This window comes from Eublepharis macularius, chromosome 2, assembly GCF_028583425.1.
Source record: "Eublepharis macularius isolate TG4126 chromosome 2, MPM_Emac_v1.0, whole genome shotgun sequence".
In the NCBI taxonomy this organism is placed as follows: domain Eukaryota; kingdom Metazoa; phylum Chordata; class Lepidosauria; order Squamata; family Eublepharidae; genus Eublepharis; species Eublepharis macularius.
Window position 1 is genome coordinate 100,624,995 of NC_072791.1, and position 15,241 is coordinate 100,640,235.

Consider the following 15,241-nt stretch of genomic DNA (forward strand, 5'->3'; position numbering starts at 1 on the left):
CATGCAGTGCAAAATGATGGGACCCCAAGCTATTTCAGCACCGATTGGCATGAACGCTTAGCATCACCAACTTAAAGTGTGTCATGTGGAGTGGGCCAGTCCCCAGTCTTAGGAGCTGATGGCTGTTCAACCATGAGGTCCGGATTATATTGGAAAAGACATCTTCACATACTCCTGGCACAATTCATTTAGGTCAAATATTTGGCTTCTAAGTAGTAGTTTGAATCTTGAAAGTAATGTGCAAGTACAGGCATGATTTCAACTTAAAAAAAGGTTAAATGTTGGACTTCAGCACAGATAATGCTTCTAAGCTTTTTACAATTCAGTAATGGCTGATTTATTAAATTACAAATGTGCTAAAACAATAAAGAAACACTTATTTGTATCAAGAATAATACTGACCTGAAACCAGCTAATAACAATATTTGTATTGTTTGGTGTTTGCTTTATAAATCCTTGGCCATTTGTTTGGCCGGTTAACTGATTTGGATATCGATATCACCACTGAATGGAACATGCTGTTTTATGTGTTCTCAATAGGAAGTATTTGAGACTCTGTAAATAGGTTGCCTTTTCTGCTTTGGATATATGTATAATTGATTAAGTTGGCTTTTGGAGTGCAAACAGGTCTGTTGTACTGAGAATATGAATAATGTTGGTTTCCATAATTGCTAACATCTGTCTTCTCATAAATCTGTTAAATTGCATGGAAGCAATTACATAAAACTTCGACGGCAATATGACCCTATTCTCATCTGTGAAATCTTTTTAGTTTTTAGCTATGAAATCTACTTTCTAATCTACACTTTAATCCTGCTGCATATTATGTATGGCATAGAGTAAAGCCTAGTTGGGAGATAATGTTTGCATCTTATTTATGTGGAAACACCAAAGCAAGGGTATAGCTATATTTCTACCAATGATTTAGCCAAAAATATAAATGAAGGTCTACTAAGCAGATAAGTAGAGAACAGAGATGTAAAACTTTTTCCCATCAAAATATCTGTCCCTCAGTTTTCATACAGTTATGTCATTTTCCTTGTCATAATTTGCTAGCACCTGATGCATCAGATGAAATGAGGTCTCATTTTAAAACACCTGGCTGCCTTTTCACTATCTAAAGTGCCCATTTCAAGTTGCACATGTCACTAAATATAAAACTGAGAGAAAAGTAATAGTGAAAGAATGTGTGCATTGACATTTCTTAAAAAGATAGTCAAATTATTTTTCTTGTCAGAAGAGAGACAGCAAAAGGATCATTGCCAGGGAGGTTTTCTAGGGAATGAGAGGCTTTTAATGGCAACATTATTGTAAACTGAAGTCCCAGTTGCCTGTGGAGCACTGTGGTGATCCTTTCCTTGTGGTCTTTTTTGGTTTGTTTTAATCAATCAGGATAGAATGTGTCAGAGCAAAATAACTGGTGTCAGAAGTGTCATTTTCTCCTCTTGTTAGGTTTCATTCTATTACCCTTCCCAAGTTGGTTGGGATGGGGGGCGGGATTTCCGGAAAGCATTAGTGATTTGCGTTTAGTGAGGCATTAACAGAGCTTGCCACAGGATGGAGAAATCAATAGTCTCATTATTGATGTTGTTCTCTGGGCTCTGTAGGGAAGTGTAGCGTCCAGAATTTTATTGATATTTCTGTGTCCATAGCTCACATTTGTTTCTAAATGACATAGCTCACATTTGTTTGTAAATATTAATGTAATACATGTGCACATGCAATCATTTCTTCAGTTTCATGTAAGTGCAAATCTTTGTGCTGCACTGCAATATGATAAGGTCATTTTTCAGTGAACATTTAGTAGACTGTAGTTTATTTACATCACAGCTAAAATAGATAGGTGCAAATAGGGCTCTAAAATTTTACTGAGAAAACACACCACTTTTTAAATGTAGTATTTAATTAGGGCTGCCATCTCCCTCATAGGAAGTAAGTTAGTAATTTTCATTTGCTGCTTAATTTAAATGTATCTATGCATATTTTAAAATATTCAATGATTATCACAGAAACTAAGCTAAAGAAACCTGTGAGGTTAAAAAAAAACTGGTGATCACTGAGTCTGTTGAAATTTCCAGTTCTTAACTCTTTTATCATCTCTTGAAAAATGTTAGGGAGTTCAATTGCTATTGCATGTTCTAGGCAACTTCTAGTAAAATATTTTCCTTTGCATCACTTAATTCCCCTTACTATTGCTAGCCCATTTGTGTGTCCTTGTTTAGCATGAATTCAGAACTCATTTGGAGAGGGAAGAAATGAAGAGAAGGAAAGTAGGTTTTACAGTTTTGAATTATTGTTGGCAATAATTACTCCACCAGGTGGGTGTACGCCTGGTGGGACCAAATGGATAAGAGCAAGAAGAGAGAAGTCTCTTGAGATCATCCCCTTGAACACTTACAGAGGCAGGTGGAAGACTTAAACTTCAACCTGTCCTCCTGTTCGCTGAGTGATCCTGAACGGACCCTATTGAAGAGAGGATTGAGTTTCATTCCAACTCCACCTTATAGATCTTTTCAGACTCATATTGATTTGTTCAAGCTGCTCAAGCAAATTAAATTTTAAAAAATGTTTAGTGACCATCCCCAACCTACATGTGAGGAGAGTGTCATTAAAAGTAGATCTACATTCATTCTTAATGTGTTGGACCCTAGAATTGATGCTTTTGAATACATGGTTAATGAAGAATTATTATCCATAGAGAATAAAAACCAGAATGTTTGGCACAATCTGTCTATCCAAGATGGGGACATTTTGCGGAGATTGGACCAGGACCCCAAAATTACGATTAAGCCAGCAGACAAGGGTGGGGGCATAGTGATACTAGATATGGACACTTATGTGAGTGAAGTTAACAGGCAATTGAGTGATAGGTTAAGTTATTCCTCTATCTCACAAGATCCCACAGCTCATATTACCTCACTTATTAAGATCATATTAGATGAGGGATTGAGAGCCGGCGAAATCACAGAGAGCACCCACCGAGCTCTTACTAATTCAATGCCCGGGACTAGACACAGGCACTATCTGAATTACGATTTCAAACACCTCTCCCCAATTTTGGCGTTTGCGCCATCGTGACTCAGCTAATCGGTTCCATCCACGGCAACCGATCCAGCAGTCGGGGGTTTGCTTGTTCGGGACTTGATCAGATATATTGGTTTCTGTTTGGAATTGCAGACACTCTGGCACCAGTAATTTATTCCCGGGGCAATGGAGCCAGGGGAATGAGCTGTGTTTGCTCTCCTTCTGTCGCCCTCGAAACACGAATGGAAACCCAGCTTTCCTTGATTAGCAGGCTTCCTTCCAATCATGGAGCAGCAACCCAGGGGAGGGAGGAGGAAGGGGGTGTTCCGAAGCCATGGGCACAAAGGAAAGGCAAAAGGCTGTGCGGGAGGCTGGGAGGTCGCCCGCGCCGTTCGTCTTTCCCCAGGACAAGGGGCGCATGGGCAAGCCAGCCGCCCCTTGTCTTGCGGGGCAGGTGAATGGCACGGGCAGCTGCCGAGCCACTCGTGCTGCCACCAGCTCTGCAGCGCACCAGGACAGCCGGCTTGCTGCGTGGGCAGGGGGGGGCAACCCAGGAGCGCGCGCGAGCAAGAGCCTGACTACAGTTGCCCTGGGTGCTGGCAACCATAGATCTGGCCCTGGGAATGTCCCCTCCCTGAGGGGAGGCGGCTCGTTGCCAGGTTAAAAACTCCCCCCTACTCTAAATGTGTGTGTGAATGTCCCCTCTCTCCCTGAAGGGAGGCGGCTCATCACCGCCTCCCCCTGCGCGTCAGGCCTGGCAGCCGCTGCCACCAACCACTGGAAACAGCGGGGCACCCTCCCGCTTTGGCCTTCCTGATTCCAGATCGGAAATGGGACTTGATCGGTTAGAATCAGTGGCCTGGGTTCGGCAGCGGCCCGGATCCACGAACGGCTTAATTGGTTTTTTTTTTTTGGATCGTGCCCATCTACCCGGTACACCAGTATTTTATGTCTTGCCCAAAATTCATAAAAACATTATTCCACCACTGGGCAGACCAATTCTGTTCAGCAGTAATTCAGTACTGGAGCCTCCAGCCATTTATTTAGATACATTTATTCAGCCGTTTGTGACTAACATCCCGTCCTACATTAAGGACACAGGCTCATTCATCCAGATGATTGTGGGGACATCCATTAAATCTGAACACATATTTGTCACTATGGACGTGCCCTCTCTATACACTTCTATTCCCCATGAGGGAGCAAGATCTATTATTGAAACAACTCTTTATGCCTGCACCTCCCAAAGACCATCCAAGTCTTTTCTTCTGCAATTAGCGGATTTGATTTTGGAAAAGAATTACTTTAGATTTATGTCTCAGTTTTATTTCCAAACTAAAGGCATGGCAATGGGTTGTGCTTCGGCTTCCAATGTGGCCAATTTATACATGGCATGACTGGAGGAGAGGTTGATAAATGACCATGCATTAAATTCATCTATATAAGAGGTATTTAGATGATCTGTTCATTATCTTTGAGGGTCCAGATGTGATGCAATCTTTTGGGGAGCAGTTAAATGCTATCAACGAAAACATAAATTATACATAGCAGGCTGATCATAATTTTGTTAATTTCTTGGACATTGTGGTCTATAGGGATGGTAATGACTGAATAGGAGTTAGACCTTTTAGAAAACCAACCGATAGGAACTCCTATTTGGAATACAGACCTTTCATCCTAAGCATTTAAAAGACAATATCCCTTATGATCAGCTGCTCCATTTGAGGAGGAACTCTTTAGAATGTAGTGAATACATGAGAGAAAGAAACATCCTACAAGAGGCTTTTTTGTATAGAGGCTATCCACTTGGTGTTTTGACCAAAGCTATATGGAGGGCAGATAAGAGTTGCCAGGGATGAGCTCTTTAAATCGAGATCTAAGGAAAAGGAGGCTAGATTAAGATGGGCTTTGAATTTCACCCCTTTATCCCATCAAATCAGAAACATTGTTTACAAGCACTGGCATTTGGTTGAATATATCCTGGGCTGTGAAAAGCTCCCTACAGTTGGTCTGAGAAAGACTAGGAGCCTTCAGGACCTTGTGGTGCACTCGGAGCAGCTCAGACCAGATGACAGTTCCCCAAATGTTATTAGACACTATCCCTGTGGCTACTGCAGGGTTTGTGCACTATCCTCTCCAGATAGAGTGGTCCCTTAAAAAGGGACAGTTTGTAATTAACGTGAGATATTTTTCCACTTGTCAAACAGCCGGTGTGGTCTACTTGATTGTATGAGATTGTAATAAACTGTATGTGGGAAGTACCACCCACCCCATTAGGATTTGTATTTTAGAACACATGTCAAGAATTAGGAACCGCATTCTTGAAGCCCCCTTGGTGGACCATTTTTTAAAATGTCACCATAATAAGAATGCATTTCAGTTTATGGTTTTAATTGTTGCTGCTAAAGATCCTCCTCAATAAAATCATAGGATGTTGTTACAGAAGGAAGCATTTTGGATCCATTTTCTGAATAGTATGAATCAAGATGAATTGAATTTCAAGTGTTTCCTTTAAAGGCATTACGATGTGATATTGTGTATGTACCTTTAATTTACCTCCAGGTGTGCACCTTTAATTATATAAGCTTATTGGTATTTGGTTTGCTTGTGCACAGCCAAGACATGGGGTGCGCCGAGACTGACACACAGGAGCATTCAAATGTGTCTGGGTGAGTTTATTGCCAGAGGGGGAAAAAAGCATGAGTTCTTGATGTAATTAGTAGAAGTTTATTTGGGAGCTATTCCTTTTACAGATGCATGGTGGATTGGGTACGTGACCCCTGATGTAGTTTTTTGATATGAAACAAGTTTGATAGCTGGTCCCTTGTCAGGTTGTGAGGGGATTTTTTTTTCTTATGATTTTTTCTCCACCTGCAAGAGAACATTGAGAGATACGTTATAACATCATTGTTGGATACTTACCCATCTATTAGAGACTCTTCTTGGAATACTTCTTTTCCACGTACCTGTAAAGAGAAAGAAAGAAAGAATTTACAACAGATACTCGGGTGTGCAGTTGGGACTCATATTTATTGCACCATCTTGAACGGACTGTATTGGCTATTTTTCTCATTTTTGTGACAGTATTTATTGTTATTTATTGTTATTTAGTGTGGATTGTGGATTATTCTTAAGACTTTTTGATATTGTTGTAAGATTTTATTGAACCGTATATTAGCACTTGTCACTTTACACTTATTAAATATTTATAAGTATTTATTGAGATTTTACAAATATTTATAGTCTTGTCTTGAGACTTCCCCAAGGCTGTGAATTTCCACCCAAGCTTCTGCATATATTTCCTGGGGAGCTTCTTTTGTTTCTATTTGGTTGACCATTTGAGCAAGGAAAGAACTGAGAATCTCTGTTTTGTTTCATGATGAGATGACCCATCATCATAGCCTGAAATACAACCACCTCAACTAATTTCCAAAAGTAGTCTGGAAAACACACTAGCCCTGGAACTTGTAAATAGGACTGCAGTTATAGATTAGGATGAGCAGCTCTTGTCTCAAGAGCAGCTGTTCCACCAGTACTGTAACTGATTTAGCCTTAATTCGTTAGCACAATTCAAATAAAAGCATAGAGTATCCTGAGCAGTCTTCTGTGCTATAGATTTTTCTTAGATTAAAATTATTTCTTTATTCAGGATATTTCTATGCTGCCTTTTTGGAGTCCTGCTCTGAAAAAACACAAGCCATTTTTAAAAAGCCATTAGACATAAGTAGCATAAAATGATCCTTTAAAAACTGGTAAGATAAAACACCTAATTAAATGCCTGGGTAAGAAGATTTTTTGACTTGACACCTAAAAGAAAGTAAAGTAGGTGACAGGTGAGCCTCCAAAGGTGAGGTGCCACCACAGAAAATGCCCTATCTCTAGTCACCGACTCACCACCCTCCTCACATCTGAAGATAGGAGCACAAAGATGGGAGCCTTAACTGGTAGGCTGGATCATATGGATCATATGGTCCTTCAGATACCCTGACCCAAAGCCATTTAAAGCCTTAAAGGCAAGAACCAACACTTTAAATTGTACCTGTAAAAGATGGATAACCAGTGCAGATTTTTCAGTACAGGAGTGATACAAGCCCCTGTAAGCAAACCCTGACTACCACATTTTGAACCAACTGAAGTTTCCAAATCATTTTCAAAGGCAGCCCCATGTAGAGCACATTACAGTAATCTAACCTGGACGTGATCAGAGCATGGATCATTGTGGCCAGAAATGTATGTTTCTTTTAATCAATGAGCACAAATGTCTTCATTTCATTTTGAAAATTTTCATTAACGGTCTTAGCCAAATTTCAGCTTTAACTTATTTCTTCAAAAAAAAGAGACTAACTGGCAGACTTCCACCAATGGTAAAAATATGTTTGGTTGGTTGGTTGGTTGGTTGTTTGCTTGCTTACTTATTTGAAAAATTTCTGTGTCACTTCCCCCTCTCCTATAGGATCCACAAGGCAGTAAACATCAAAACATTTAAGATATCTCTTTTGTGCACACAAGATGTAGATCACACAAATGATCTACTTGTGTAGGCAATGAAATATTGCTGGGAGGATTTATGAAAGATCATGCATCAGTTTTTTATGAGCCAGGATTTCCTGTTTTGTCCATTGTTTGCTTCCAAAGCTGATCTATTGTTCCCACAAATAAACCATACATGTGGCAAGTAAAATAAGTAAAGGAGCAAACTGAGGGTAATGTATGACCTGGTTCTTAATGATATAATAACGTAATCCTAGAATAATAAACTGCTTTTCCTTGATGGCAGATTTCAAGAGGTCTTACTGACCTATTGATACACAAAAGCTTACAATTTTTGTGCTGCGTTCTGTTTCTTTGCAAAACTCAGAACAAGGTGTGATCTTAACCCGGGAATGAATAAAACTGACTGTTGAATTAGCTCTGTTCAATTTATTTACCAATGAAAATTTTCTATGCAAACAAAAAACAGTAATTAATTCTCTTTTAGTTGCAACTAGGATACTTATTGCCTAGTGTTGAAAAAATACTAAAGAGATTTCCTTGGATAGGTGGTGTGCTAAATTAAGAAATATAGTGGCACTTGAAAAACTAACAAATAAGATTAGATTAATTCAGGGGAGAAAAAAGAATGATGATATTAAGATAATCTGGAATTGTTTCATCATATATTTAATGGAATTTCCAGAATATAGCTCTTTTAAAAATGTTCTTTAATTTGATGTAGACCCTTATCTGAAATTTGACTGAAGTATTGAATAGTTATTTATAGTTGAATAGTTATTTTACAGAATATTATTAAGAGATGAATTTAATCAATGTATGTCAATAATAGACAATTTGAATGGAGGCTGTCCCCCCCTTTTTTGTCTTCTCCTTTTGTTTTGTTTTATCCTCTTTGTGCTTATTTGTTGTTGTGTAAAATATAAAGTATTTTTTTAAAAAAGGTGTGCTCTGTGAGCATATGCTCCTACTCAGTATAAAATTCACTGTATTGTTCAAAATAATGTTCATCCTTGCTGTTTTTTGTAGTAGGCACATTAGCTTTTAATCATTAAACATCTAGTAAATGCTGTAATAATGTGTTGTTGAGTAATAATGGAACAGAAATTAAAAATAGCTTATAAATCCATTTCCTTTCAAACTGACAAAGCGGCTTCAGAAAGAGTAAGCTTGTGCAGACTTACTTCTACATACCATTGACTCTTTAATTTTCCTTGGGTTCAAATTATCACAGAGTTAGTTGAAACCTAGTAAATTTTCTGTGTTATGCAGATATTGATGAATGTGCCTTACGGACTCACACCTGTTGGAATGATTCAGCCTGCGTGAATCTGGCAGGAGGGTTTGATTGCCTCTGTCCATCTGGACCATCTTGCACTGGTGACTGCCTGCATGAAGGAGACTTGAAACGAAATGGCCAGGTATGGACTCTGAAGCAAGACAGATGCTCTGTTTGCTCCTGTAAGGTAAGTTCCTGTTTGGTTTGCTTTCTGCAATACCTAAAGGTCTATAGAATTTGCTCTGTGAAAAAACAGTCCTTTGTTTACAAGCTATTTTTTCTTATCAAGTCCACCTTAAGAGAACTAAGCCCACTTTCAGAGGAATGTTTATTCCTTTAAAAATGGATCTCTGGTACATAATATAGATTGAAATGCACTTTACTTTGTTGCCTCACAAATTAATAAATTCACTCTAGTAAAACAAGCCTATATCCATGAAAAAAAACTGGTCTCAGCAAGCAGAGAATGACTTTTTTCACTGAAGTAAAAAATAAATAATTTTTCTACTGAGAAAAAAACAACACCAGAACACAATTCTAGCAGGTGAACAGACACACCACTGGAAGCTAAATCCACCCTTTCTCCCATAATCTCTTAATATACAATTTTAGAACACATGATGAGGCCCCGCTGCAAGTGGCTTGACCATCTTAAGTTCCTTTGATGGCGTCAAGAAGTAGAGTGTTCTGTGATATTGCACTCTCCTTGTAGAATGGGAGGTCCGTTTGACCTTTATTTTATGGATTGTTTTTGTCAGCTGGCTGAGTATCTTAGGGATTTTGATGACAAACTTGCTTATGCTGCACTGCAGCAATAGATTGCTTCTGTTGGCTCATTTTATTAACAGTTTTAATACTTCTTATTGTTTTTACGTATTGTGCGATTTTGAATAATGTTTTAAACTGTTGAGGACCATCTTGATGTCCCATTTTATGGCTGAATAGTTCAGGCGTCTGGAATGGAGATTGACTGAATAAGCCACTTTGAGCTTCTCAAAGGAAAAGCAAGATTTGCATGATAAAAAAGATACAAAGAAAACAAATCAGATGCTTAATCTTGTATGCCACTGAATTCTATACAAATGTTATTAGTTATAATATTAAGTTGGGTAAGCTTCATTTTATCCTCACAACAGTTTAGGATTGGCAACTGGTGGGGTGGGGGATATCCTGTTCCTTCCTTTAATAGAGGCTTAATGAAATTGCTTACCTCCATGAAAAGCTTCTCCTGCCCATTTTCACACATTAAGGCTCTATTAAAGGGACAGAACATTTTTAAAAAATGCCATTAGCTGCTGTATAGTAGCTGTGTGATATGGATTAGGTTGAGGGAGAATCAAAATGTTGTAAGGCAGACTCCAACACAAAAATTTCTTACTTCTCTTTATTTAAAAGAATGTAGAAAACACCAATGGAAATGGAAGACTGCAGTACTGACTGATCACTATTAAGTTGCTAATTAGCTCACTGTGTTTATGTGCTTTTTAAAAGTGTACTAAATATTTTTATGAATATTTGTATTTTAAACATTGTTTTGATTGTTCACCATGTTTGGGACATTGGATGAAATGAGGACAAACCAAAGCTTTAAATAAAAAGCTAACTAACAAATAAGTCCAATCAAGTCAATGGGCTTAGAAGGGTGTAATTCTTGAGTACTCTATAAACAGCATTATTGCATGAAAGATTGCTGCCTAAATTTGTACTGTGAATGTTTGTAGCTTTTTAAAATAATAATGCCTATTAAACAAATGAGCGATTTAATATATGAGAAGGCATCTGGCTTGCTATTTTAGAATGATAATTGTTACTTTAGTTGGATAATTTAGTTAGATAATTTAGTTACTTTTGTAATATGCACCTTATTTGATATCATTTTGTAATTTTTCATATAATTATTTCTTATAATACTTACTGAAGTCAATATGAAACTATGCAATTTGATTATTTCTTGTTGAAGATTCCTATTTTACTGTCTTAGTTTACACTAAAAAGTGCTGATTGATCACAAAAGTAACATATGAAATATGTTTCAAACCTTTATCACATATGCTAAGATCTTCTACAGACTCGGTGTACTGTGTGTTCAGCCTTCAGAGATGAGCTAGGTGCTCACCAGGATGAGCCTTTTCTATAACGTCCCCTCATGTTTGTAACTTCCTTCCCACAACCATTTGCAAGGAGCTTAATTTAGGGAATTTAAGGCTCGAAGTGAAGACTTTTTTGTTTCCTCTGGGTTTGGGTTGGTTGAATATTTTTCCCAGCCTCTTTATTTTGTCTTGTTATAGTTTTGTGCTTTTTATATTTGCTTGATACACAACTGTATGCTGCTAATCACTTATATATTGTCTTGATGATTATTGTTTTAAATACAACTCACCTTGGGAGGAGTTTGTGGGATATGAATCCAATTCAGTATAATTTTGTGTACATGCTAGAGCTTTGGAATTCAATACCTTAAACAGCAGTCTTTCATTTGATTGGCAAGCTGGTTTTGAGACTAAAGAAAGTTTCAGAACCAATTTGTAACATGGCTTATTTCCTACTGTGTGCATAAGCACTGGAATGAAGCAAAGGAACTTTTTGAGTCCTGTCCCTCATATTTAATTCCACAAATTATTGATCTTAGAATTCAAATGACTTGAATACATAGATCTGTTCTGATGTCACAGGAATCTTTCATAATCATGGCCCTTTTTAAATACTAAAGCTACCTGGCCAGCGGCAGTCTCATCCCCACAGCTGTTCCCAATCTACTAAAACACAGTATAGAATTATTGGAGGTCAGGCAAAGACATTAAGAGAATGGGAGAAAATATAAAGATTGGAAGTGGATCTCATCAGAGAGTAAAAATAAAGCCCATTAAACTAACAGGCTCCTTGTTAGTTTACAAGAAGCCATAGGCTTGCGTGTGCGCGTGCACGCACACACACGATTTCTTTTAAGCTTGTGTTTTCTTCCTTCCATAAAAAAGCATTTGATTTTAATGTTTTACTTATCCTAACTATAGCTCACTGCTTGTAAAATGAGAGGAGACTTACAGTTCAATCCTAAGGAAGATTTGCTTCAGTTTAAGCCTATTGCCATCAGTGGGTTTAGGCTAGTCTAATTCTGCATAGGACTGCATTATTAATCTTTGATGGAATTAGAGGACTGGGATTTCTGTTTGGCAGTCCACTCACCATCAGATTAACTATTAGAAAAGATTATTCTTCCCATGAGCATTTTAAGCTTATGGATCACTTTATGTTCATAAATATGAATGAATACTCATTGTCTATTTTGGCAAATTCTGTGAAATCTGTTTCACGTTATACTTATCCACTGTAATATTATGTAACTAGGTGTTTTACAAATTAGCATTTTTATTTTAAAATTAAAACAAAAACACATACCTTCTACAATATAAATTAACATTTGTATGTAAAAATAATGCATTGAATTTATATTTAATTTGAAATTATTTACTTTTATTGAACTTTACAAAAAGCTATGATGTAAATTAATATTGCTAGTATTGGTAAACTAGTATTGAAGAACAAATAAGTACTGTTAGCTTCATATTACAAATAGAGAATTGACCCTAGCGTTGCCAGGTCCCCTAGAGTGCAAACTGGGGGACGAATGGGTCATGGCGGGTGCATGAGGGGGAACTTACATTTCATCAAATCATCACTCCACAGGGGCCTTCCCTTCTTTGTCATGCTGGGAATGACATCATTCTTGGCACAACAAGGAAAAGCTCCTGAATGTGTGGGATTCCTCACTCCCACTGGAGACTGATAACCCTAATTGTCCCAGAGATTGTAGAGGAGCCTGAGGCCCAGAGAAGATCTGAACTAGGGACTTTTGCTTAGTCATATACTCATAATACTGGCATCAGGGGTTGGCATTGCTAGGAAGATGTCAAGTCCCGGAGAAATCCCACTACCATCAGTTTCCAGGTGTGACCTTAACATGTGCATCCCCAAGTCAAATGGATAGGAGATCTTTTAAGTCTGAACATAAACAGCCTTTGGGTGGAATTGTGGAAGTAGACAGAGGGGGACTAACTGGTTTTTAATTTTTATTGAATATACAAAAAATTATTACAAACTGTGTTGTTATTGAAGGATTACGAGTTTTCTTTGTGAGGAAAAATAACAGGGATTTGAATAGCATGATTTTTCATTGTGGGAGATATGACAGGGATCAAAATGGCATGATCGAACTACCAATATGGCAGTTATGACTGACAAGAGGTATGAGCTAAGGGATGAGATCCTGAGGATACATTTGATTAGTTTTCCAGATACATCTGCCCTGTAAGAGAGATTTTTAAGTGCTTTAAGAGTAAGTAATCAAAGCCAAGACATTGATGAGCCTTGGGGAATCACAGAAAGAGTCCTCATTAGGGTGGGTCAGAGTTCTCAAGGCAACCAGACTACTTACTGGTGTACTAGCCTCTTAATTGCATGTAGTCTGATCTTAATTCTCTGTCTTAATATCAAACATGAAATCACTTCTGCAGCTGAGACATCACAAAGCCCCCAAAATAGTAATTTCTAAAAGCATGCTTCACAAGAAGGGTGGTGATGGTCCTGGGGATATCACAACCCCTGTCTCACCACTGTAGAGTTGTCATCACTGCCCACAGTGAGTAGGAACTCCTTGGTATTTGCAACAGTGCATGACTTTTCCTTCTCTCTCTATTCTAAGAGGGAAACTACATGACTGGTTCCCTGGGTTTTAAACCCATGTCTGCTGACACCATTTTACATGATTTGTAGGTGTGTGTTTTTTTAAGACAGAGCCACATGCACATCCAGAACATGCATGCATTGACCTTCTCCAGAACATGCCCTAATTGTGCAGGCTTGCTTTTCTCTTGTTCTTGCCTCCTGGCTGGCAAGTAATGCCACTGTCTCCCTGCTGTTTACTACACTCACCAAACATGTTCAAGGCACAAGAGACTGCCATGTTGTTCACTGTGCCTGGGGCATCATTTGGCAATCTTCACTGTATGCCAGTTTTGTATTTTGTATTATGAGCTGCCCTGTATTTCTTTACTTTGAAAAGCAGGGTTGAAGTGCTCCTCAGGAATAGTGCAGAGGGACCCATGAGCACTTAACTATTCTGAAAGGAGGGGTTGCATTCTGAAAGGACCCAAATGAAAGCATAGATTCTGCCCAGCTTACAGACCTTGCACAGGGTCCTGTGAATGCTGAACAATGGATTCAGGGAACATTCTAAGCTGGAAGGAGCCAGGATGGGGGGGCATTAGGTGTTTCCAGTTCCTTTTGCCTGCTGACGCCCAGAATACTTGACCTGCCCCCCCTCTCCCTGGCCCTTTTGCAAAGAAGCACCACTGAAGCTGAGTCCAGGCCTTTTCCTCCCCACACACAGATTCAGCGTTAGACTGGGCAAGGGAAAGCAGGGCAGGAAGCACTTGCCTACCTTATGGTCAGAGAGGCATGGAGAGGGGCAGCCATGTTGCTGTCTTCCTCCTGCATCTTCCTTGGGCAAGCTGGCTGGTCAGTAAACTCAGTCCACCAGGGCTGCCCCGCTGTGTGCCTCTTCTGGAGGGGGCCTCATAATTCTGTTAAAAACATACAAATCAATCAAAATGTGAGTTTAAACTAGGGATGTGCGCTTTGGATTCTTGAAACTCGGATTGGGCCCGAATTTGCCCAATTCAGGTTAATTTGCAATTTCCAAATTAGCCCCAGCATAGCTGGGCCAATTCAGGAAACTCAAAGCAAGGCTTTCCAAAGCATTTCGGAACAAGTTGGGAAGCTCTGTGAAGCACATGAGCAGTCTTTTCCCTTGCCATTTCTATTGCCAGCAAGAGGAAACAGTGCTTCCCTTCCCACGGCTTTTGTGCAATGGGAGGGGGAGGGGGGAATGAGAGAGGCAGGAGAGGGAGGGGGTATAGGGGGGATCAGGAAAGGAAGCTTGTCTGAGAGAAGGAGTGTGCCAATACCTGCAGCAGCAGCAGCTCTCTCCTTCCCTTGCCAATTGGGGGATTCTTTGGGAGGACAGTATTTTTTTTTTTATTTCAATGCTGCTGCAGTGATTGGATGAAGAATTTAAACGGGAGGCTTGTCCTGCTTAAGCAACTTCCTTTGTGTTGCCTCATGGCTTGCCTGCTGAACCTGCCTGACTGTCTGCAACTGGTTTGAAAGTCACAAGACTCACTGGGTTTTTTTTTCTGTTTGGGGGGAGGGGGTTGTCTCTTGTCTGGATGGGTTGCAGGAAGGAAAAATTGTGGGTGGTTGTACTTTAGATTTAAAATCTTCTGTTTAATTATTGCTTCTTGTTTGCTGAATTGCTTTGTTGTGGGGGGGTTGTTTTTGAGGAGGTTTCAGAGTGTTCTAAAAAGAAGCTTTAAAAGGGTTTCTTTTTTTAGTTGTAGGTCTTTTTATACTTTTGTCCTTACAGTTGTTCCCCTGTTGTCAGTTTGGTCA

At 39.1% G+C, this 15,241-nt stretch overlaps 1 protein-coding gene across 1 annotated transcript in view; it reads left to right on the forward strand.

The window, feature by feature from the left end:
- Positions 1-15,241, forward strand: part of NELL1 (neural EGFL like 1) — a 910,256-nt gene that overhangs the window by 861,421 nt on the left and 33,594 nt on the right. The window contains exon 17 of the mRNA XM_054969963.1: positions 8,788-8,981. Coding sequence (XP_054825938.1) covers positions 8,788-8,981 — 194 coding nt within the window. The remainder of the gene's footprint in view (positions 1-8,787; positions 8,982-15,241) is intronic.